Genomic DNA, 25,154 nt, shown 5'->3' on the forward strand with positions numbered 1-25,154 from the left:
TTCTCAATCAAATTTTCAAATCCTTAGCCCTTTTTTAGTGGCCCTTTTTTAGTAGTGACGAAGGCGACAAAGTAACATAAGTATTAAAAATAAATAGAGAAATAGCATGACATCACAGCTAGCCACATGCATGGTTAGATTGAACGGATACCTGCCTCTTGCTGAAGAGGCACGCGTGCCCTATGAGGTACCCCTAACTAAAGACAAGCTACGACATAGGCGTGTAGTACTGTTTAGCTTATGACCGCGGTCAAGTGCGAAGCTAGTGAGGGTGAAGATATGCGGCCGGACCGTATGTCTCGGCTCATCAGAATCACCAATCATGGCCGCATGCTTGTTGATGCCGGCCGGCTGCTTGCCGTTGTTCTTCTCTGGCTCCTCCAGCTAGTTAACTAAGTATGAGCCCATGGCGGCGTATGCCAGTAATTACTCCATTATAATACTAGCAGTAAGTCTGAACAGGAGTAAGATAAACGCAGATAGTCTGTACTATTGTGGTACCAACGATCCATCTAAAGTTCAAGTTGATCGAGCTCACTTGGAAAAACGTAGGAGTTTCACAGGAATCCTCTACCGTCACCATATAAATAAATAAAAAACAGTTAGTTCCTAGGGACCAGAATACCAAATGCTAGCAACATCAGCACAAGCAGCAGCCACAGCAGCCGCTAGCAACATCAGCACATGCGCATGTACGTATATCCGGTGGACAGCACCGTTATCTCCACCATGCTGTGAAGCTACGAGACGCGCGGAAACGACGGATGAGACGAGGAAATCACACACAAATTAAGAAAGAAAAGCGGAGAGATTTGATCCATCCATCCACCGGGGAGGGAGACTGGGAGACATGATGCCCGGCGCATCTCGTGGGCTGCCCTGCGCCCCTGCCTACTCAAGACAAAGCCGGTATTCTGCGCCTTTCATGACTACGCCGCCACCACCGTATGTTTCTACTCATCACGAATCATACACACATACACACATACACACATACACACACACACATACATACATACATACATACATACATACATACATACATACATACATACATACATACATACATACATACATACATACATACATACATACATACATACATAGATAGATAGATAGATAGATAGATAGATAGATAGATAGATAGATAGTCCAACATTTTATATGTACATAGTTGATGAGACTTACTATGAGAGAAAGACTTTTAAGAACACCTCTGGCTATGCTCATCGAGCGGACCGCACTGCTTGTGAGTTGTGACGACTTTATTTTGTAGAACGTGTAGATGAGACAACATCTCTTTATCAAAAGGGTATCGATCGAGCCGAGATGCATCGGCCGGTCCACACACACACACATCAAAAAGCCAAGTTGACAATTTGAAGAGACAAAAAAGCTACCTATACACTTTAAATACTGCAAAAGTATATACTTTCTCAGGGATTCTCAAGTAGTACGTACTGTGTAGTGCCGTATTTATATATTCTACATGCACATGAGCACACATTCGACATTCAGTCCGCCACGTGATACCTTTGGGAGAGAGGATCTTGGTCTGATCTCTCATGACTCCCACGAGATACGGAGGGGTTTAATTAGCCAGGCATCATGTCATGAACGTATAGTACTTACATGTCGTCCATCTCTCACTACATGCATGTCTTTTCGGTGCAAAATCCTCGTGCCGATAGAGTTCTGAATTCTGACGATGCGTGTTTCTGAGCGACATTCATAGAGTTGTGAGATAAATCGAGCAACGGCAGATCTGTTAGGTGCTGAACACCTAGCTGTGATCGACCGTCCATGCTGTGCAGAGTATGCAAGCTAGCTGGCCTTGTAGCATCTGGCGTCTAGATTGCAAGAGGAACAGTGTGTGTAGGGGACATCAACCCATTATTTCTCATCCAAAACAAAACATGAATATATGTGTACAGTTTTTCGAACACCTATTAGATCACAAGTTCGTGCCCCGCCAGCAGCCACTGTCGAACGACGGCCCACCACCGTCACTGTGTGCCCTTGTCGCCCTATCGCACCAGCACCACCATTGCTTTTCTTTTCTTTTTTCTGAGAGGGCACCAGCATTGCTTTAGTCCACCACACACGCACGCTGGAAGAACAGAAAATTATTATTATTATCATTATTATTATTATTAATAATAATCAGAAATCCAAATCTTGTCTGGGATAGTAACATGCAATACACCCAACGTTCACCTTCGCCTGGATATATATGTTCATAACATACCTGTAGATTTCACCCTAAAAAGCTGCTCCTTCCGTTTCTAAATTCTTATCGTGATTTTAGTTCAAATTTGTACTAAAACGGTAAAATCACAATAAGAATTGAGAAACAGAGGGAGTACTACCAAATTACATCAAACCCTTCCCCACATCCCCAATAATTATCCGACGACCATCAATCAATCGCCATGGCACGCACCACACAGCAGATCGAGCAGCTGCCGGCACACGCCAGGGGATGCCATGATGCCCAACATAATACACAACGTACACCTTTACCAATTCAGCCCTCGGCCCTGTCTTTTCTCACACCAACGAAAGGAATCACAACGGGCACATGCATTCACTCCTTTTACTTCCTGTTTTCGTGATCCCCGTTATGCAGCAGCAGTGCATGATGGCTGCTGGTCTAGTTCTCTCTCAGATCGATGGCCCAGAACACAGCACAGGCGAGCATGTACGTACAGATGTTGCGTGGTGTTTACTGTATAGGAGAGCGAGGAAGGGAGGCAAGGCATGCAGCTGGATTTGCAAAGGTTGTGAGCTTTGCCGGTACTTGCATCATTAGGTTAGGGGGGGACGACGTTCGTTCGTCATCGCCTCTGCAGAACCATCATTTTGTCCTCCTGATTGGTATTTTGTGTTGGCATCCTTTAGTTCACTGTACCTGAAAAACAGGTATATTCAGTAAGCAAGAATTTAGTGAAATCAGATACCATAGGCCAAAGGCCTCATGGTGGATGGGCGACGGGACTCTCACCGATCTCCGCCGTGGTGGCTGGCTGGCCACCATCAAGGATGGCATGCATCTCCACTGCTGCTAGAGGAGGCCAGGATAGCAATGGCAGGTGTCCTGTTCTACAGTTGTAGGGATACGGGTATGCTGTGCAAACCCTGCCGCCCTGGTAGACAAGCTGCTCTGCTGCTGCAAATCCAAGGGACACGAAAAAGAATTAAGCTCAACCACGGGCCACTCTATACTGCGTCATCTCCGACAAGAACAACCGCAACACCGCTGCTCAATCCTGAGAAAACTAAAGACGATGGTCACTCTTCAAGGGTACGACATGGTCAACCTTTGCTTCTTGCAGAATGCCGTAGCCGTTGGTGAAGGTGACCTTGTCGCCGAGCTCCCAACCCCATGATTTTTCAAAAACATTCCTTGAAAATGATTACATTTTATCTCACGAAATTCTAAGATCATCGGGCCTCTTTCCTGCCGTTGTTTGTTCCTACCCAGAAATATGAAGTGATAATGTCACACTTCTTTACACCCTTCAGAGGTGATGCTCCCGAAGTCCCGATGCAGTGAGTGGTCAGGTCTAAAGGTTCCAAGTCATATTTGCCTTTCCCATCTGCCGTATATATACCATTTTATGGAATTACACCCCCGGGCAAGAGATGTCACGCTCCCTAAACAAGTTAAGATTTCACGCATCCAAGATGAGATATATAACACTTCCCTGGACGATAGGATTCCACGCATCCATGGCGAGGGATATAGCGCTTTCTCAAAGGATAGGATTTTACGCATTCATGTGAGGTATAATCTTTGATTCATTTCATTCTAATTCTATATACAACCAATAAGTTAATGTGAGAAATATCCAGAGTTTCACTTTGTGATTAGTCAGCGTTTTTCGCTGAAGGTAAATGATTGAAAGAATGCCTAATTGTTATATTGTGCCAGCTAAAACAACTTCACAGACTAGCTTAATAGATTGGTCACTATGCTAGCTCGAAGGGGATTTATCTGATAATGTCTAGGTGAACATGTGAGTGTGCGGTCTCTAACTTTACACAGTTTCAGCTGTGATGCTAATTTGAAACCTGGAGCTACTGATTCGATGACATGGTGGACTGAGTTCTAAAGTTCTGGTTCATTTACCTTAAGGCATGAGTATACCTAGAGATGTGTATGTGGATTTATTCCGACAAACCAAATAACTAGAGTTGTAAGCTACCGTACTGGCTAAGGGTTTCATGCGACCAAATTTATTTTCCGTAAAACCTGAATATGTGTTACAACAGTAGATTTGTTTCTTTTAACAAGTGCAAACTATTCCTATTCTTTGAGTCAGTATGGTTCTTTCCGCAAAAAAAGAAAAAGAAAAAAGAAAGAAGTAAAGCGTCAATATGGTTCAGTTTAGCTCTGTACACCTTATTCATACAAGGCATTCTTTGACATAGCATCATAAAAATTTCTAATACCAAAAAAATGGGTGCTCAAGTCTATTTTATCACTTCGGATATGTGCATGCGTATTTGTCCAAACAATCATAGATGCTACTCCCTCTGTTCCTAAATTCTCAAAGGCAATATAATTTCTCCAGGAAATATGCTTGCGTGGCTACTCTTGCCGATATGGGTTTACTCAACATCTGATAGTTGTGCAATTTCTAGAACTTATCAGAACACAAAACTGACTACATCCTGCTGACCTGTTGATGTTGCTAACTTGCTATATACTTCACCATGATATGCATTTTTATGGAGATGTATGAGTACTTGTGTGCTAATGAGTGGTCTCTGCTTTTTTATTAACTGGTTGAGGATTATGATGCTGATTGCTTAATTAGTTGAGTACTAAATTAGTTAGCAAATGTTAAATGATGTTGGTTTGAGATTAGCTCCGCTGAATAACTCCTATGGATATGTAGTGCCATGTTTTGTGCATGTAAAGTCATGTGTTGCCTCTGTACTTAGCAATCCAGGATATTGGGCTAGAACTGTGGTTTAGTTCTGAAAACTGCACCTGATCTAGCTTATCTTCGAGGTATCTAATCATTCTCTCTATATACTGCTAATCGGAGCATGGTATTGCTCTTTTAATTCCCCGGCTTATCAAGACCTGCCTCTGAACTGTGCACATGGGTGTGGTACATTTACATACACAACTTCAGTATTACATTTGATGAGGACAGGCGAAACAGATGCCTACAAAAGTCCAACAGTGACCTAAATAATTTTTGTAGTTGAGAGTTCCCATTTTCCCCTTCTATCCTATCTTTCCTCCAAACCAGATCAACACATAGCAAGCAGTACTGCAGTAAGCAACAACATATCCATGGACCATGGTGCCCTCAAATTCAATGTTATACTCCCTCCGTTCCATAATTCTTGTCGAAATATTACATGTATTTAGACGCTTTTTAGGAATAGATACATTCATATTTGGGCAAATTTGAGACAAGAATTATGGAACGGAGGGAGTACCTCGAAAACTTGGGGATTTGGAGATGTCTTAATCTGGTCGGGAATGGATTTGAACGCAGAAGCTCCTGCCAATTCCCCCGGCTCTCGTGGTCTTCCAATATCCTCTTCACCCTTGCCTTTCACTCGTGCCGCCGCCTCGATCCCAAGTCTGCAATGGCACCGGCATGGTCCTCTCCTCCGCTTTCCCAGTTTCTCCTCTGCTGTGCCACCTCCCTCCTGGCTCCTGCTTACTTTCATTGGCTGCTACTCCCTCCGTCCCGTATTAAGTGTCGAAATATTACATGTATCTAGACGCTTTTTAGGTGTAGATATATCCATATTTGAACAAATTTGAGACACTTAATATGGGACGGAGGGAGTACATTACAACCATGGCGCAGATATTAGGTTTTTGTGGAGGTTTGCTAGGGTGCTATGAAAGAGAGGCTCATGATCTCTCCTTCCTTCCCTGTGTCTCTTTAGGTCAGTACGCAGTACCATGGCTTCAAGGTTCTCTTGGTTTTGTGGGGAATTTACTACAGTAGTAAGGACATAAGCTTATGTAGGCTGTTGGCTTTTGCTCCCTTTACTTTCACAGTTTCACTCTTGGTTCAGTCCATTCCTTGCATCCTCTTGATTTTCTTACTCACTGATTTTCACCTCGCAAACATATAGCCCATTTTCTTTCTTCACTCAAATTTTCTCCCTCTCATTTCATGTATACTTCTTGATTTTCTTTCTTTGCGAAAGCATGAGTGTAGGACCAGTTACACAAATCTTAACTTTGTGCCTGGTACATGCCAACCACATACCAACTGAGAAGATGGAGCTGAAGAAGTTACCTGAGTGAGACCTCATAGTCGATCCGTAGTCATCGGAGCGCTTCCACGTATTGCCTGATGCACTTGTGGATGTTGCTGCCACTGTTCGCCCACCATGCTTCTTCCACCTGCTAGACCTACAAATTTGTGCTCACCAAGCACAGGAGGAACTATAGGAAAAGAGAGATGGGGAAAATGAAGGTTTACCTGTGATGAATACGAAGACCCCGACCACTCCTGCTCTGCCTGCTGCAATCCACCAGAACCAGGAGGGGGAACGCAGCCTCCAGGGAGGAGGATGGCAGGTCGAACGACGAAAAAGAATTCCACCATGAAGGGTTCTTCGCTTCTTCGGTCACTAAAAAAAGTGGGTCTACAGATACACTTGGCCCACCAGAAGTGAGTGAGGAAAGTAAGAAAGTAAAGCCAGAGTGAACAGTAGATAAACTACCAGAGGAATTCAGATGGCTACGAAGTGCTGAAGGGGAAGTGCTACGAAGTGCTGAAGTGGTGAGCTGTCTAGCCTGCTATCCACCCCACTCCCCCAACAATTACCTTAGAACTTCACAATGGGATGACAACTGTGCTGAACATCGCCAAATGCAAGGCTGCAGTAGGACACAGGTTGAGATAAAAGAATATTTAGGGGATAATAGATTGATTCTTCTTGCTTGCCTCGTTATGAAATACATAGCTCCTTATATTGGGTGCATGGGCATAAGGCCATTCCTAACATGATGCAAGCTAACCGTGCCTACCACACGGTAAACAACTTGCTTTACCCTAGACATCCTAATAAGTACTATTCCCTGCAGACTTCTATACTCGTCACTTCAGACTCCCTAATTCCAATCCACCCATATAGACGAGAGGACATTACGCCCGACACCTTGTCTTATGCATTTGCAAGTAACAAGAACTAGAAACTGGGCCCTTGATATTTTGGTTGATGTATAATAGGACCCCTCCTGTGTTTCCGTGTTAAGTTACTTATGTACATGACCCACTGATTGCATTGATAAAAGTACTTATAAGGAAAGGAAGAGTTCTAATTTCTTGATGCACATAGACCAAATTCAAATCGCACTGCTGAGTACGAACCAATTTTCGATGATATCATCTACAACTGCATTGCATTAATATGTGTTTTTGTGCACAAACACACATATTAATAAGATCCAGATATAATTAAGGAATCCATGGATGCAGCAGGTATAAAATTTTGCAAGCATGCAATGCCGCTAGCATTTCGTCCCTGATATTGAGAACCAAATAACACAAGCAGGGCATCTTGCACAGTTCATCTGTATTAACTGGTAGCTTTGAATGTTATATAGAAAATTTTGTGTGTTTGCATAGTATCCATGAATTTGAACGGAATTTTCGGGACACTGTATCATAAATATTGTATGCAATATTTGCAAATGGGAACGCTGGCTCCTCTGCACAAGAGATTCCTAGTCAACTTATGCAAACTTGTGCTCTTGAGTGAACAAAGGTGGTTTCAAACCTTGTTCTGCTATCTAAATTTCATCTTGGAAACAAGCCTTTCTTCCTAACTAACTGTTTGTCCATCTGAAAAAAGGAAACAACAAAACTCACAGAAGCTTAAGACAGAAGATCCAGCCAGATGCAACCCCCTTTAGCCTCAGTCTGTCTGACAAAGCATACTTGATTGCTCGTCTCAAACCCTATAACCCATAAAAAGCCTTGGATTGCTTGCTCTTCTTCCATATATAATAAAAAAATCAGTGTGAGTGTCAGCACCGAGATCTACATTTGGTACACAGCAAACTGTTACGATCTTTACTAGATAGCAACAGAAATAATTACAATACAAATCAAGAGACTTTTACAAACCTTGAATCAATTGATATGCAGGTGACAACTTGCATGAATTCCTGGTCCAGATTGAAAATTTTCATTTACAACTTTTCGAATTCACTTGTTGTTTGGCCGCAGGGCATGTAATGGATAATGCCTTGTCATAAACATGCTCCTTGCCATCAACATTTCATTAGCATTTAAGCTTTGCGGCTCTCGTTTTAAGAGTACCAGTGTGAACGGTAGCCATAGTATCAAATGTTTCATCCAAAGCAACGGATAGTGAGCACTTCCTGCAACATGACCAGTGACCCAAAATGTTTCCCAGTAACCTGTGTGGTTACGAAATTCAACAATCATCCAGTATCCAAAACTTTGATTGTGTTACTGCCAGCAGGATAAAAAACTGTCTCTATAGGCACATATGTAAACTTTGAGGATCTACTATTGCGCATAGCCTTGTATGTCATGAGCATTAAGAACTCAAGAAACAAACACCTGTCAATATCTGCATTGCTTGCCTGGGAGTCATCCTCCATCTCCTTGTATGCCCAGTCAAGTATATTCATTGTAGCATCATCAAAAGCAACAGAATCTTCTTTGAGCTTCTCAGCCCACACTAGGGCCCTCTTTCCAAAACCTTGCTTGCAGAAATGAGAAAAGAAAACATTAACTGTGACAGTGTTGGGTTGAAAAGCCATCTTAATCAATTTGCCAGTCAGAATCATAGCTCGATCAAGGACATCACTGCAAATGCCATCCATCAATGTGTTGTATGTAACTGAATTTGGCATGCAACCCATAGCAACAAGTTCATCCAGCATTTTCACTGCTCGATTCAACAAATGGTTGTTACAAAGACTATGCATCCAAATATTATATGTGAAAATATCTGGTTCACAACCATCTGCAAGCATCTTATTCATGAAAATCATGGCACTGCTCATATCCTGAGCCCCACAATATGCATTGATAATTGTATTGTATGTCACTACATCTGGAGTTAAACCACTATTGTACATGTCCAAGAAACGTTTATTCATCATGTCCAGCCTTCCCTCTTTGCAAAAACCATCAATCAGAATGTTGCTTGTGAAAACATCAGGAATAAGGCCACTCTGCCTCATCTTCTTTTCTAGTTTCAATGCTTCAGAGACATAGCCGACCCTACAAAACGCAGATATGAGGGAGTTGTAAGTAATATTGTTCGGAACAAATCCTCTTCCTGTCATCTCAACAAATGCCTGATAAGCCTCATTAACATGATCTAATCTGCAAAGACCACTGATATATGCCGAGAAGGCAATAAAATCAGGCTGCACGCCGACTTTCACCATATCATCCCAGCATTTCAAGGCACCTTCTACATTACCAGATCTGAAGTATGAGTCCATGTAGATGGTAAATGATGTACCCACACAGTATCCCTTACAAATCATATGTTCCAGTAACAGCTGTGCATCATCCAATCTTCCTTGATTGCACAGTCCCATTATCAAGTAATTAAAAGTGGGTGATGATGGTACAAGACCTATCTTGTTCATAACGCTATATACCTCAAGAGCTTGTTCATCAAATCCCTCCTTGCTATAAGCAGCAACCAAAGCATTAAATCCTGCAACGCTCACTGGAACACCCTGCTCAATTGCACTACACACAAGCTTCCAGGCGTCATCTAAACGTCCATCCCAACAAAGCCTACAGACCACCATATCCACACTATCTGCTGATATCCGTGAACCAAACATTTCATGCAACTCTTGCTGCCCATGCGCTAACTGCACAGCCTTTCCAAACTTGTATGCTCCAGCAGAAAGAATGTTGAAGGTGCAGCAGTCAGGCACCAATCCCCTTGCCTTCATCTCCCTGCAAGCCGCATAGGCCTCATCCATCCGTCCAGCCTTTGCATATCCATCAACTAGAACATTGAAAGTAATTGTATTTGCTTCTATCCCCACCTTCACCATCTCATCAAACAGCCTCCTTGCATCCACCATATTCCCGTCATGGCACAGTACATTCACCAATATGTTATACGTCACAACTGTTGGCTGGCACCCTGACTCACGCATTTCATCAAGCAGCTGGAAAGCATCCCCTGCCTGCCCAAACACAGAGTAGCCCTTGATCAAGATGTTATAACTGCACGCATCAGGTATAACGTTGAACCTCCACATTACACCGAGCAATCCCAAACCAATGTGGACGAGCCCCCTGTGGCAGAACCCGAGGATCATGGCATTGAAGATGGCCAGGCTTGGTCGCGGCCCCCTTGCAGTCATTTCCACAAACACCTTCCATGCAGGCCGGACCTCACCCGCACGGAACAGCAGCCGCAGCAGTGCTGCAATTGCAGAAAGGCTGGGCGTGTTCCCGCCGCAGCGTATGTGCGCAAGCACGACGAGGGCCTCGGACGCCATGCCGGCAGCGAGGAAAGCGTGGAGCGCAAGGCGGAGGGCGGAGTAGCTCCCGCTACTGCGGTCGGAGCTGCACCAGGCGAGGAGGTGCGTGGACGCGCCAGGAAGGAGGGCCGCTAGGAGGAGAGAAGAAAACGGCCGGAGCGCCGTCGAGGACGCCGCAAGGCGGGAGGCGGCGGCGAAACGGTCGGGGAGCAGGGAGCGGGATTGGGAGGTGAGGGTGTCGAGATCTAGGTGGCATTGCAGGGAGGTCTTGAGCAAGCGCGCGAGCGCGAGGACGGTGTCGCGGCGGAGGGAAGCGGGGAGGGCGAGGAGGCGGTGGTGCTGAGAGTCGAAGGGGAGGAATTGCGCGGAGGGGTCGTACGAGGAGCAGGGATGGGAGGAAGTGAAGGTGACTGTGGAGAGATGATAGGGGAAGAAGAGGAAATGCCTGAATGGATTCGCCGCCGCGGCGAGGAGGCGCATCGGGCGCGGCGGCGCCGGCGGCGGAGGAGACAAAGGGGAACGAAGGAGGGAAACGGAGGCAGTGGGTGAGTTTCGAGCAGGCAGTCAGCAGGTGGCAATGGGCCGGGTAGCCCGGCCCGACCCACCAGGGCCCGAGCATAATGGGCCGTGTCGTGCCGGCCCACATCGGCCAATGGCAGGCCCAGCCATGGCACACGAGTCAGGGAGCCTGGCTAGGTCGGCCTATGCCCGGTAAGCATGACAGGTAAAAAAAATACAAAAAATGCTGAAAAAAAGGAAAAACGCATAAAAATGTAATTAAAAAAAACGATTGCTAAACGGGTAGGACCTTGCCGGCCAGCGAGCCCTTATGGGCCGACACCGCCCATTTATCCTCGTGTTGGGCCAAGCCCATCCGAGGCTTGCGTGCCGGCGGGCAGGGACGGAGCTAGAATATTTCATTGGTCTCAGTTGACACTAGTGGGGGCCTCTTTAATTCACATGATTTCCAAAAGGCATGAATAGGGAAAATACAGGATTAAAGTGGCATGTCATCTTCAATACTACAGGATTTAGATGATGTTTGATTATGCACGGAAAAAACATAGAATTCTTACAATGAGGTTGGAGTGGATGAAATTTTTCCTACAAAACCTAATAGAAATGAATCATAAGGAAAATTTCCTATAATTTGTAATCCTTTGAATCAAACGAACCATATAGAAAAAATTCCTAAGGATTCGAGATCCTCCAATTCTTTTTTGGAATTCCTTTGAATCAAAGGGGGCTGACTTTGGTTCAAACCCTTATACCTCCAACCCAAAAGAAATGATACCATCCAAAACAACTTCAAACTATTGCAATAAAGTTCCCGACACCAACAATCATTTATCCTGGCTTCGCCTCTGCCGGCGGGCTTTTCGCAAAAAGCTCGGCCCAGTTGCTAGCTATAGTCAGCACGCGTTGTGCTACCGTGTTGAACCATGCGTGATGCTGATGTGTCGCTACGTGCATTGTCCCCTCCCGAAAAAACCCGGAGAGGACCACGGGCAGTACCCGGCGGGCCCGGAAGTATGGTCAGGGTGGCCCCTTGCCCCACCTGGCAGAGTAACACCCTTAGCCTATAAATAGAGGCATCACCCCTCTTGTGAGAGGGGTTCCCCCATTGAGTACTAGTTACTTCTTCTTCTTCTTCTTCTTCTTCTTCCTCTCAACACAGCTCAAGGAGCAACATTGTAGTTCTCATACATCTCGGGTAATACAAAGCAAGGCAGGAGTAGGAGTTTTACCTCTACAAGAGGGCTCCGAACCTGGGTAAACACCGTGTGTTCTTTACGTTGTGTGAAGTTTCACTATGCCATCCCTCCTCCGGATCCGCCATCGTCTATCGGCCTCAACATAAGCCATCCCATGGCATCTGCCGTGACACCACCACGACAGTTGGCGCCCACCGTGAGGACAGCAGCAGCGCTGGTTGGAGTCTTCATCCGGACAGGAAGCATCCTCGGCACTGGAGAACGCGTAGTCTCCGGTTTGGTCCAGAGATTCGGCTCTCTGGGCTTCATCGTCAACAACGCAGGTTGTTTCAACAACGCACCTCTCCTCTGTGCTGGCCGGTTCATCAACTTCGGTGCGCACGAGGTCTACGTCGCCACTAACATTGCTTGCTGGTATCCTGAGCACGTGGTGGTAGCCGCTGATCCCCCTACCTTCTGCGCGGCTCGCGGCCAGCATAGCGACTGCCCCGTTAGTTGCATGGAGGTTATGATGATGGCTCCGGGTGGTGATGCCGGCAAAGGCGCAGCTGAAAGCGCCGGCGTCCCGAGCAAGTCCGGCAGAACATCACGCCCCCCACTGGAGAGGCCCGAGAACATCGATGGTCAAGCCGGCACTTCCGCTGTGCCAGCAAAGTTGACTCCACTTCAGGCCACCATCGAGAGACTGGCTGCACCGGTCGCTCCAAACGCCAACTCAGCACAGCTTCAAGCTGAGCTGGAAGAGCAGCGCCGGAACCTGCTTCAAGAAGCTGTCGATGTCTTGCGCCTGACAAGAGCTCGAGATCTCCCTCCGTGAGTATAACAAAGCTCATGGTCTTAACTCTACTACTATGCATAACCCTAATCGCGTAGGAGAGGTGCGTTACCGGGGTAAGAACTTGAATGCCGAGATAGCTAGGGATTGTAGAGCTACCCCTGCTATGTCGGGAAGCTATGTGTCGGCACTGAAACCGAAATATAGTACTCCGGTTAAAAATCTCAAGGCTGCCGAGGCTGCAGCAGAAGAGCTAACTAACCTGACAGGAGAAGCGGCGGGACATGGACACCAACCTCAGGGTCCGGCACCCAATACTGCTGCAGATCAGCAGGGTGCCGGGCGCAACCCCCTATATCAAGGTGAAGATCAAAGGCAAGACCGTTACAATGATGGGTACTCGGCCATAGGAGATGATGGCTATCTCAGGCGAGAGCATGACAACATCGGTCCACTCGGAGCTCGAGTGGGAAACCGGCAAGTGTCGCCGCTCGATGCCCGCCACCGGCTCGACAGAATCTATCTGTCGGAGCTTCTGGAAGAGCAGGGTCCTCCGGGACCACGATGCTTTGCTTACCGGATCATGAGAGAGACACCTGTCCCGGGTTTCCAGCTACCCAGGGGCATGAGAACATATGATGGCAACACCAAGCCAGAAAACTGGCTGGAAGATTATGTCACAGCTGTGCATGTTGCCGGGGGCAATCGCAGATGGGCAGTACGTTAAGGACCAGCCAGGATTTGGCTGAACAATCTGCCTGAGGGCAACATCAATTGTTGGATAGATTTCGAAGAAGCTTTTGTTAGCAACTTCACCAGCACGTACAAGAGGCCTAATCGTCCTCAGCAATTGTCCATGTGCAAGCAGAGAGACAATGAGACCGACCGGGAGTACCTGACGAGATGGAACAATCTCTGCAATTCCTATGAAGGGATGGTGGAATCGCAGGCCATAGCATGGTTTGCCCAAGGATGCCGACATGGCAGCATGCTGTGGCAAAAGCTGCAAAGGGAAATGCCGGCTACTTTGGCCGAGATGATCAAGGTTGCAGATATGTATGCGTTGGGCGACCCAACCCAGCCATCACTGATGCCGACAGAGCCGCACAGAGAGCAACCGACATACAACACTGCCGGGGTATTCCGGAGAAATGATCATCAAGATCATAGAAACAAGAGAAGAGATGATAGGACGGATTACCGGTATGGGCTAGCTCATGTGACGGCTATCCAAGATCAACCTTATGCCGGCCACAGCCAGCGACAGAAGAGCGGGAACCAGAAGTGGGCCAAAAAAGGAGAGCAGAAGAAGCCGTGGCAAGATAAGCAGAAGTACGCATTTGAGATGATGCTTGATTAGCCTTTTCGTTTCCACACGACCAATCTGAGCAAGCCAGCGAATCATACAACCCGGCAATGCAGCTGGATGCAACGGGCCGAGAAGGGCGAAGCAAGTCGGCTACCTCCCTCACCGCCACTCACAGGCGCCAATGCGCAGATTCAAGGCCTCCCTCCGGTGAATAATGCTATCAATCAGGTGGAAGACCAGGGCATCCCGGAGTATGGAGGCAGAAATGAGTACAAGGAGCATCACCAGAGCTACATGATTTTCGTCACAGAGCTAACTGACAAGCAAAGCCAGCGTCGGCATGAGATGGAAGTCAATGCAGTTATGCCGGCAGTGCCGAAGTGTATGTACTGGTCGGAGCAGGAGCTCAATTGGAACCGGTCTGACCATCCTAGAGTCATGCCAAATCCTGGCGGATACGCTCTGGTGGTTGATCCAACATTCATCGGGCCAGACATCAATGTCAAGTTTACCCGAGTCCTCATTGATAATGGGAGCAGCATTAACATCATGTACCGAGACACAATGCTCAAACTGGGCATTACCGATAACATGCTTGAGCCCAGCCGGACTACCTTCCACGGTATCGTGCTGGGGGTATCATGTGCGCCTGTGGGGAAAATCCGAGTAGGTGTCTTATTCGGCACAAGGGAGAATTGTCAGACAGAGAATTTGGTGTTTGAAGTGGTTGATCTCAACAGTCCGTATCACGCGCTGCTGGGTAGGCTGGCATTGGCCAAGTTTATGGCAACAACTCATATTGGCTACCTCAAGATGAAGATGCCGGGACCAAATGGTACCATAACCATATCTGGCAACTACAAGCATTCAATGGAGTGTGCGGCAGCAAGTTCTACTTTGGCCGAGTCATTGGTCATTGCTGAAGAGAAGAAGAAGCTGTAGGAAGTCGTGGCACTGGCCCAGTCGGCGCAGACTGCTCTGCCGGCTATGACCAACCCTCATGGCAGTGTGGCTTTCCAGGCGGCAAAGGAGACGAAGAAGATACCGGTTGACAGCGAGTTCTCGGACCGCGCTGTCATCATTGGTGCCGTCCTAACCAAGAAATAGGAAGGTGAGCTCACCGACTTCCTCCGTGAGAATCGGGACATGTTTGCATGGTCAAACCAGGACCTGTCGGGTGTGCCAAGGGAGTTGGCTGAGCACTCACTAGTGTCAGGCCAGACGCAAAACCGGTGAAGCAGCCCCTTCGACGGTTTGCCAATGACAGAAGGAAGATCATATCGGAAGAGATATCCCGGCTTTTAGCTGACAGCTTTATCATGGAAGTATTACATCCCGATTGGTTAGCCAACCCAGTCATGGTCGAGAAGAAGAAAGATGACCCAACCATGGCCAAAGTTTGGCGCATGTGTATCGATTACACCAGTTTGAACAAGGCATGCCCTAAGGATGCTTTTCCATTACCTCGGATCGATGAAGTGATCGACTCCAATGCCGGGTGTGAATAGTTGTCTTTTGTAGATGCGTATTCTGGTTTTCACCAGATACCACTGAACCCTAATGATCAAATAAAGACATCTTTTATCACCCCGTTCGGGGCTTATTGCTATTGCACCATGCCTTTTGGTTTGACAAATGCAGGGGCTACCTATCAGAGATGTATGCAGAAATGCTTGCATGATCAACTAGATAAAAATGTGCAGGTGTATGTCGACGATGTCGTCAAAAAAACCAAAGAGAGTAGCATGCTGCTAGATGATATCCGAGAAACATTTGTGAATCTAAGAAGATTCCGAATGAAACTGAACCCGGCCAAATGCACATTCAGTGTGCCTACAGGAAAATTACTCGGATTTCTCGTATCAAGCCGAGGCATAGAAACAAATCATGTGAAAATCGCTGCTATAGAAAGAATGAAGTTGCCGAGATGCCTCAATGACGTCCGAAAATTCACCGAGCATCCTTAAGTCGTTTTGTTAGTCGACTGGGTGAAAAGGCAATGCCCTTATACCAGCTGATGAACAAAACAGACAAATTCGTGTGGACCCAACAAGCAGAAGTGGCTTTTCAAGAGTTGAAGAAGATGATTGCTACGGCGCCGATATTGGCTTCACCCGTGGTCCGAGAACTAGTGTTACTGTATGTGGCAGCAACAAACCGAGTTGTCAGCGCCGTCATAGTAGTAGAGAGAGAAGAAGATGGCAAGTCGGTATAGAGGCCGGTATACTATTTAAGTGAGGTGCTGTCGTCCTCAAAGCAGAACTACCCCCATTATCAGAAGATGGCATACGGTGTCTATATGGCGGCAAAGAAGCTGTAACATTACTTTGAAGCGCACCAAATCCGAGTAATATGTGAAGCTCCTATCTCAGAGATCATGAGTAATAAAGATGCAAGTGGCCGAATAGCCAAATGGGCTATTGATCTAGCACCGTACGCACTGCAATTTGATAGACGAGATGCAGTAAAGTCTCAAGCACTGGCAGATTTCCTGGTTGACTGTGCCGAGATGGAGTATGAGCCGCCACCACCTGAGACAAGTAATTGGAGAATGCATTTTGATGGGTCCAAAATGAAGAGCGGGCTAGGTGCCGGCATAGTCCTCACCTCGCCTAAGCGTGATCAGTTGAAGTTTGTGTTGCAGATTCATTTTGCGGCATCCAACAATGTCGCCGAGTATGAGGCACTTGTTCATGGACTGAAGATGGGCAAGGAAATCGGTATTCGCCGGATCTAGTGTTTTGGTGATTCTGACCTCGTAATCCAACAAGCCTCTGGTAATTGGGATGCATTGGATGCCAATATGTCGCTATATCGCTTTCATGTGCAGAAAATCAGCGGTCACTTTGAAGGTTGCGAGTTCCATCACATACCTCGGGCGGAGAATGAAGCAGCCGACACTCTGTCGAAGCTGGGATCAACGCGGCAGGCCATCTTGGCCGGCATAGCACTGGAGCATGTGTGCAAACCTTCAATCAAGCCGTCACCAGAGTCGGAATCGATATTTATTCCGGCAAACCCGGAGGCCGAAGTCACACCGATGGATATTGATGGCGGCAGTGGTTCCAGTAACTCGGGGACTGAATGCCCTAACTCGGTCGAGGCAATGTTGATTGAACCAATGGAAATAGATGAGCCAGTATTCACGACTCGCCCTGTGCCGGTTTGGGCACAACCAATCATGTCATACATAAAGGATGGAAACTTGCCGGAAGATGAAGTGTCGGCAAGGCAGGTTCAGCGGAGAGCAAAGGCGTACACCATTATCAACGGCGAGCTATACAAGAGAAGTATCACCAACGTGTTGCAACGTTGTGTCGAGCCAGAAGAAGGACAAGAGATCCTCTGAGATATTCATCAAGGCGAGTGCGGCCATCATGCGTCCTCAAGAACGTTGGTGGCTAAGGCATTTCGGCACGGATTTTACTGGCCGACAGGAAATGCAACGGTTGCCAGAGATATGCTAGCAAAGTCCATATGCCGGCATGAGAACTCAAGACTATCCCGATCACTTGGCCATTTGCTGTTTGGTGTTTAGACATGGTGGGACCTTTCAAGCCTGCGCGAGGAAACATGATACGTATCCTGGTCATGGTGGACAAATTCACCAAGTGGATCGAGGTGAAGCCAATACGGAAGTGTGACGGTAAAACGGCGGCGTCGTTCCTAAAGGACATCATCTTGAGATATGGCTACCCACATAGTATCATCACAGATAATGGAACAAACTTCGCAGAAGGAGCCTTTGCGCGATTTTGTGTGGCGAAGAAGATCCGACTTGATGTTGCACATTCTCAGTCCAATGGGCAGGTTGAGAGAGCAAACGGCTTGGTTTTAGTTGGCATAAAGCCTCGGCTAATTGAGCCACTTGAACGCACCAGGGTGCTGGCTGGATGAGCTCCTGGCCGTGTTGTGGAGTCTCAGGACAACCCCGAATTGTTCCACAGGCTATACGCCATTTTTCCTCGTCTACGGAGCAAAAGCTGTCTTACCAGCCGACATCCAGCATGACTCCCCGAGAGTAACCATGTATACGGAGGCCGAAGCAAAGGAAGCCCGAGAAAATGATGTCGACCTGCTCGAAGAAGCACGGGAACTGGCTTTGTCCCAGTCAGCTATATACCAACAACACCTCAGACGCTATCATAGCCGGAAGGTAAATCCTCGAGTCTTCCGAGAAGGAGATCTGGTGCTCCGGCCTGAGCAACGCACGGCCGGCATGCACAAGTTATCACCCCCATGGGAAGGACTCTTCATTGTGAGCAAAGCGCTGCACAATGATTTATACTATCTTATAGATGCGTAGGACCCCAACGCAAACATGATGGACAGATCCGGCGAGGAAACCAAGAGGCCGTGGAATGTAGCTTTGCTTCGTCCATTCTATACTTGAAAGATGATTACTTGTATCGTTGTAACCTTTTGTTATGTCATTTATTTTGAGATATTGAATGAACCGCCGAGTTCTTGAAAGAAACTTAGGGACTCCCCTCTTTATGAAAGTTGTGTTTAATTATTTGTTCTGTCTGTCGGCTTGTTTGGGTTGTGTACTCTTATGTCGGTTTAGTAGTGTGTCGATACAGAGCTCTCTCTCTTTGACTTAGCTGTTGTCCGCAACCCGGCTTTATGGCAAGCAAGAGCGCGAGCTTGAAGTTATTAAACACATGAAAAACGATTGCAGAAATAAACAAACGGGCGAGCCGGGATGCGTATTTTTACCTAATCCAGTACTTTCTTTTATGCCGGATAGCTCCAGGCGGGTTTCAAAGTTTAAGTATTGAACGCTCTATTCTATGACTTCACGATTCATATGTCAAACAGCGATAAGGCAGGCAAGGAGCCGAGGTCATGGAATTGAGCCGACAAGAAAATAAACTCGAGGACTTGGGTGGAAGCCAAGTGGCTTGTTACCTAATTAATCAAAAGCATTGTGCATCACACCTAAGTACTTAAAAGTGTTTACATATGCACCCGGCATGGGGATCTAATAATTTCAAGTTTTGGGCATAAGATAGACAGATGATCAAGCCTCAGGATCGCCGGCATTGGTACTTGGAACACTGATCTCGACAGAAGGTGAGTCGGCAATGATTTCTTCATCGACATCTTCTTCTTCATCCTCGGCTGCCTCTTCTTCCGCGTCCGACCTCGGGCCCTCCACAAAGGAGTGCACGTCGGCATACTGGATGAAGGAGTAAGCTCGCTCCTAGCGTTTGGCAATCAGCTCCGGATCCGAGAGGAAGGGAGAGTCGGCGCGCATGGATTGCAGCACGTCAAGATTGATGCCTTCATACCAAGAAAGTACGAAGGACAACGTCTCGTCGGCACCGACACGAGCGCCTGATTCCCGCCACTTGCTGAGTCGATTTTCTACTTCTAGCAAACGCTTGATCAGGGCCGAGATTACAACAGGAGCTTCTTCTCCCAGCCAAAGGGAGTGGAAGACGTGGATGCCGGCATTAAGCATGTCGACCACGAAGGTTTTCAGCGGCTTGACTCGAGCCCACAAAGTAACAAGATAGTCCTCGACATCATATTCCGGCGATTGTGTCGAGGCCGAATCCCTTTTCCCTCGAGCCTTGATAACGGCAGCCTGAGCACTTTCAGTGGACTCAGGGAAGGTCTCTGCGAGAAAAAGAAAAGTCAAGATGAATCTTGGCATATGGTTATTGCCGGCCAGACATTCGAAGAGGAAGAACAACTTACTGCCTAGCAGTGCGTCTATCTTGCCAAGATCTCGCAGGCAGATAGACAATAAGCTCTCGCCATCATCCAATTTCTTCTGTGTCGAGGAAGCTCGGGTCTCGGCATCGGAGAGGAGATCCTTATATTTCTGCATTTCGTCCTCCAGGCGGATCTTCTCATCAGCTTGCGCGGAAAGCGCCGAGGTGAGTTGAACTACCTCGGCTTTATTCGCTTCGCTTTGTGCTTCAAGCTGTGCTTTCAGCCCAGATACCTCGCCCCGGTGCAGCTCCACCAGTTGAGTCTTCTCTCCTGTATCAAAGGAGCAGATTAAGTATGTTCAATGTGAAACAAGCGCAGTTGGAAATACAAAAGATATTATACTTTGCAGCTCTGAGACGCGTTTGAGCAGCTCGGTCATTTGCGTGTTAGCCCTAGCTGTTTATATCGGCAAACGTCAGTTTTGGCATAGTTATGCAGCTCGGCATAGTACATATGTCGGCAAGAAAAAACTTACTTTTGCTCCGCTGCTCGGCCAGCATGGCCTTGTACTGATCCACCAATTTCCGGTGTACTGTAAGAAGAGTATTGAAAACAGAGGTCCGTTTATTCATGCAGGTCTGCAAGCGAATGCTGCACAGTCAAGCATATGATAGAGGTTAAGACCTGCTTTAGCAGGGGTAATTCAGCAGTTCTAAGCTTCAGGCCGACTACTCCTTACTCGGCCTGAATCTTGGGGAATAGTGTTTGAAGTTATTCTAAGCTTGAGGCCGACTACTCCTTACTCGGCCCGAATCTCGGAGAATAGTGTTTGATGTTTCTAAACAAGTTTCAGCCCGACTACTTCTTACTCACCCTAAACCTCGGGGACTAGGGATATATATATACTAGAGAAAGTATGAAGAACTCAGAGGAAAGCTTGTTACCTCGGCAGCCCGACTGACTTCGAACAAGGCGAATCTCGCATCAAACATCTTGGCCGCCACCGAGGCAGGAGTTGCCGCTATGGGCGACGGCCCCACCAAGGCCGCCTGCTGTGCCGTCTGGAGAGTGCCGGAAGTAACTTCATAGTGCCCGAGAGACCCCCAACTGCGCCCACTCGTCGTTCTCTGGGCAACCCCATGGGTACCCCGGAGCGATGTTATATTGGGCAGGCCAGATGAAGTCGGAGGCTGCTGTCCCGGTGGGATGACAGAGCTCCTGGTCTTATTAGGTTGGATTGCTGCCAGCTGCATCTGCTGCTGTGGTGGTGGCGGAGATGTTACGGCTGGCTACTGTTCAGATTGTTGTCCTTGCTGCTGAGGCTGTTGTGGTGCTTGCGGTTGAGGCTGCTGATCCGGTATTGCCGATGAAGTTGTCATTCCGACCTCGGCGACGCTCGTAGCGTCGGCGCCGGGAGCAACTTCCCGAACGGGGGACACAGGATCCGCGGCAGTCTCGGCCCTGTCCGTGGCTTGAGCCGAGACTCCAACCGGTGAAGACGGAGCAGCCGGGATCTCGGACGCGATACACGTCTTAGATTGTGTCGCGGTCAATACCTCCCTGCAGGAAGAAGGGTTATGCTGCCATCATGACTTTTAAGTAGAACTATAAAAAGTATGGACATTTAAGATCTAAAGTGATACATGACTTACCCGGCAATCAGCGGTTTCGCCTTGGGAAGCCGGCCGGCAGTCTTCTTCCGCATCATCTTCTTCGGAAGATCTGTGTCGGCGGCGCGCTTCTCGCCCCCCGACACGGGAGCTGCAGTAGGAACTGGCTCCTCTAGATCAGCTAGCATCGGACGGAAAATAAGCATAAGTACAAGGGGATAAAAGTTAACAAGTTATCTACCCATGAAATAATGATCATGACATCAACAAAGTCAGGAATAGAGGTTCTCACCTATGGCACGTCTGGGGCCGGCATGAGGAATCGGCATATGATCCTCGGAATGCGGGTCCTCCCGGTCGATATCCACGCGATCAGTGCCAAAGCGCTTATCCGGCTCATGCCCATCTTCATTGCGTTGTAGGGTGAATTTCTGCGCAAAGGATAAAAGTTAAGTCGAGACAAAGCAATATGAGTTAAGGGCCGACATAAAGCTATGCCGGAAAAGTATTGCAAGAATGGATTATCAAAAACTTACAGCGGGTGCGCGACGTTTCTGGCTGAAGGGCGGCATGTCCCAAGCCCAGTCATCTCCCAAGCTAGTCTTGGTGATTGCCTTGACTCGGCGCGGAACCTCGGCCTTGTTAGAGCTGACCGTCGAGATCCGGTTTGGGTCCTACCGGCCGCTATGGAAGCACATCTTGTGCGTCCGTTGTTGCAGCGGAGAAACCCGCCGGTATGCGAACATCGCCAGCAGATCGTCGGCAGTCATATCGTTCCCTTTGAGCTCAATGATGCCGGCATGGATCTCATTGATTTTCGGGAGAGACTCCTTCGGATCATACTTCCAATTCTTCTTTAGCTCCAGCGGGCCGACTTCTAATTGCGGCAGATTAATCATGTCGGCATCGGAGGTGTTTTTGACATAGAAAAAGGTCGTGAGCCATTTCATACAAGACTCAAGACCCTAGATACGAGGGAAGATGGAACCTCGGCGGGGAATGACGGTGGCGGCCCCGCACCGAGTCATAAGTTTGGGTGCGCCGGGATTGTCTTTGTCGGGAATAACCTAAGGCCGGAACATAAAGTATTTGGCCGAGAGATCGACTGAGGGCCAGAGGCCGAGATAGCTCTCACAACACGTGATGAAAGCCGACAAGGTGAGAATGGCGTTTGCCGGGAGATGATGGGGCTGGAGGCCGAAATGATCTAAGAATTGGCGCACGAAGTCACTCGTAGGAAGGCCGAAACCACGCTCAAAGTGAGATACGAACACTACGTACTCACCGGGTTCGGGTGTCGGCACGACCTCGTCGCCAGGAATCCGGCACTCCACCTCCGCGGGGATGCGACGTGAACGGCGGAGCCTGTCGATGTCGGTCCGGGAGACGTTGGAGCCCTCCCATCCGGCTCGCTCCGACCCTGCATCGTCTTCGGCGTGCTGGACGGCGGGGTTTACAGTGGTGAAGTCTTGGGAAAAGGAAGCCATGGAGGAAGGTTTGGATCTAGATCCGCTCCGGTGAGAAAGCGGCGGTACGAAGCGCGAGCAAGTAAAGAGGAGGCGACGGAAGCGCAGGCGGGCACGCGTGTGGAAAAGGCAGTGAGCTTTGGCATTGACGGCGGCGAAGTGCAGCGGAGCAAAGCACGACGGCGAGGAGCTCAAAGAGAGCGGGACAGTGGCGCGAGGAAGCTAGGGTTCGCTCTCTATTTATAGCCGGGGGGCAATCGTGCGTTGCGGATCTTACGTGCCCACGATCTTCGCGCCAACGGATAAATGGCACAGCAATCATGGGGGCGGTTTCCCCCATTAACGGCACGCGTGTGATTACTGCGCGACGTGGCGCAGTAAATCCCGCCCAGTTATGAGGGGATAAGGCAACGGACGGATTTCAAAAACTCCGCTCTTAATGGCCTGCCTATTTCTTCTGTCTGATGGGACGATTGACGAAGATGTAACTTCGACAATGTCCATACTGATGGACTTGTATCAAGGAAAGATGAGTGTGTGTGTGTTGGCGAACTCCTCGGCTAACAAGGACACAGGGGACACGATTTACTGAAGTTCAGTGCCCTCGATGAGGTAACACCCCTACGTCCTGCTTGTCGGATCTTTATCGATGAGTCGATTACAATGGGGTGCCGCGGAGTCTAGAGGCACCGAGTCGTCGAGTGCGTCTAGGCGACTTGTATCTAAGTTGGGGTGTTCTCTTGGCTCCCCCTCCTGGTCCTTTATATATGCAGGAACTCATGTCTCAGGTAGAGTCCAAGTCGGTTACAATGAGGAGATATACTCTAATTAACCTTCTTTGTCTTGAGTCGCGAGATTTGGTATGTAGACTCCTAGAGTCGAAGTAGGCTTCCTTGTGGGCCCCCAGCTGGCCTATACCGGGTATACTCGAGTCGATTACGTGGTTAGTCATAACCACGTCAGTAGCCCCCAAGTGCCTGGTTGAGTCGAAGACTTGACTAGGGACTTTTCTCGTAAAGAATGAGCTTATTCTGCTATTGAGCTAGTTGCATAATGTTGCAGACTTGGAGTTTCATCGACTTGTACTTCGAATGAGAAGTATTTTCGACTCAGAGAGTGTCTGGGCCGATGCTTTTAATCCTTGACTGTTAAGTAACAGTTCCACAATATGAGCTGATAGTGAATCAATGCGGTGAGTAGGAGTCATTATATGCTTAATGCGCCCACATACTCGAGAAGTCGAGTTCAGTTAATCGCTCTAGGGCGAAAACAACACTAGCTTTCATCAGCATTCGAATCCCTGGGCTCGAACCTGGAGATTGGCAAAATTTGACTTAGCCTGCTAGGGTCTTATAGAGTCAAATTCCAAATTTTAAGTACTCAACTCATTCATCAAGATTGCTTGAACTAGAAATACGCAGCTGATGCGTTTCTAGGCCCTATAGGAAGCCTATGGGTCTTATCTTCATGCAATGAACATGGTTGCAGGGAGCGACCCTTAAGTGACAGCTATTACTCGAGGGATGCCGTCGATGCATATCCAGGCCCAGGCCTAAATTTTAGGACTTACCTTCATACAATGAGTATGGATTTGACTGGAAATAACGTAGCTTGTACGACTCCAGGCCCGTAAGAGAACTTTCGGGTCTTATGTTCATGCAATGAGCATGGATTTACTGAAATACGCAGCTGGTACGATTTCAGGCTTGATGGAATGATCCATGAGGCTTATCTTCATGCAATGAGCATGGGGCTTACTAGAGCAACGCAGCTGGTGCGGCTCCAGTCGCAACTGGTGTGACTCAATTGAGTTGATTATTTGAAATCGATTGTTTTTGTGCCAGGGCCATTACCCTGTTTTTTATCGTTATGAATAAAGAATAAACAATAGATGATTGTATGAAGTCTTTAATATAAAGTGACAACAGATTAAATCATGACTCGAATGAGAGTCATTATTATGCATAATCGAGACTCAAGACGAGTCCCATTCTTATGATACAATCCCACCTCTCTATACGAGATATAGCTTTTGAGTCATGATATTCGAGTCAGACTCCGTCACTGATGACGTACCTGTTGAAGGTGAAGAGCCGTTGAGTCAACAGATGTGACCGGTTGCACAGTCT

At 47.7% G+C, this 25,154-nt stretch overlaps 1 protein-coding gene across 14 annotated transcripts; it reads right to left on the minus strand.

Moving 5' to 3' along the window:
* Positions 1-1,876: 1,876 nt before the first annotated feature.
* On the minus strand, positions 1,877-11,033 carry LOC104583602 (pentatricopeptide repeat-containing protein At3g22470, mitochondrial). 14 transcript variants are annotated; one of them, XM_014899949.2, is made up of 7 exons: positions 8,121-11,033; positions 7,863-8,033; positions 6,816-6,868; positions 6,468-6,633; positions 6,282-6,388; positions 3,005-3,169; positions 2,197-2,911 (listed from the first exon to the last, which is right to left on the minus strand). In XM_014899949.2, exon 1 carries the CDS (start codon positions 10,964-10,966, stop codon positions 8,441-8,443), a length of 2,526 nt encoding a protein of 841 aa, XP_014755435.1. In that variant the 5' UTR covers positions 10,967-11,033; the 3' UTR covers positions 2,197-2,911; positions 3,005-3,169; positions 6,282-6,388; positions 6,468-6,633; positions 6,816-6,868; positions 7,863-8,033; positions 8,121-8,440. The 14 variants fall into 14 exon arrangements, with proteins under 14 accessions (XP_024317989.1, XP_024317990.1, XP_014755435.1 ...); XM_024462218.1 differs by having other exon boundaries at positions 6,468-6,644; XM_024462223.1 differs by lacking the exon at positions 6,816-6,868 and having other exon boundaries at positions 6,468-6,644; positions 7,863-7,987.
* Positions 11,034-25,154: the final 14,121 nt, after the last annotated feature.

The sequence above is a fragment of the Brachypodium distachyon genome, chromosome 3 (genome assembly GCF_000005505.3).
Source record: "Brachypodium distachyon strain Bd21 chromosome 3, Brachypodium_distachyon_v3.0, whole genome shotgun sequence".
Lineage (NCBI taxonomy): Eukaryota > Viridiplantae > Streptophyta > Magnoliopsida > Poales > Poaceae > Brachypodium > Brachypodium distachyon.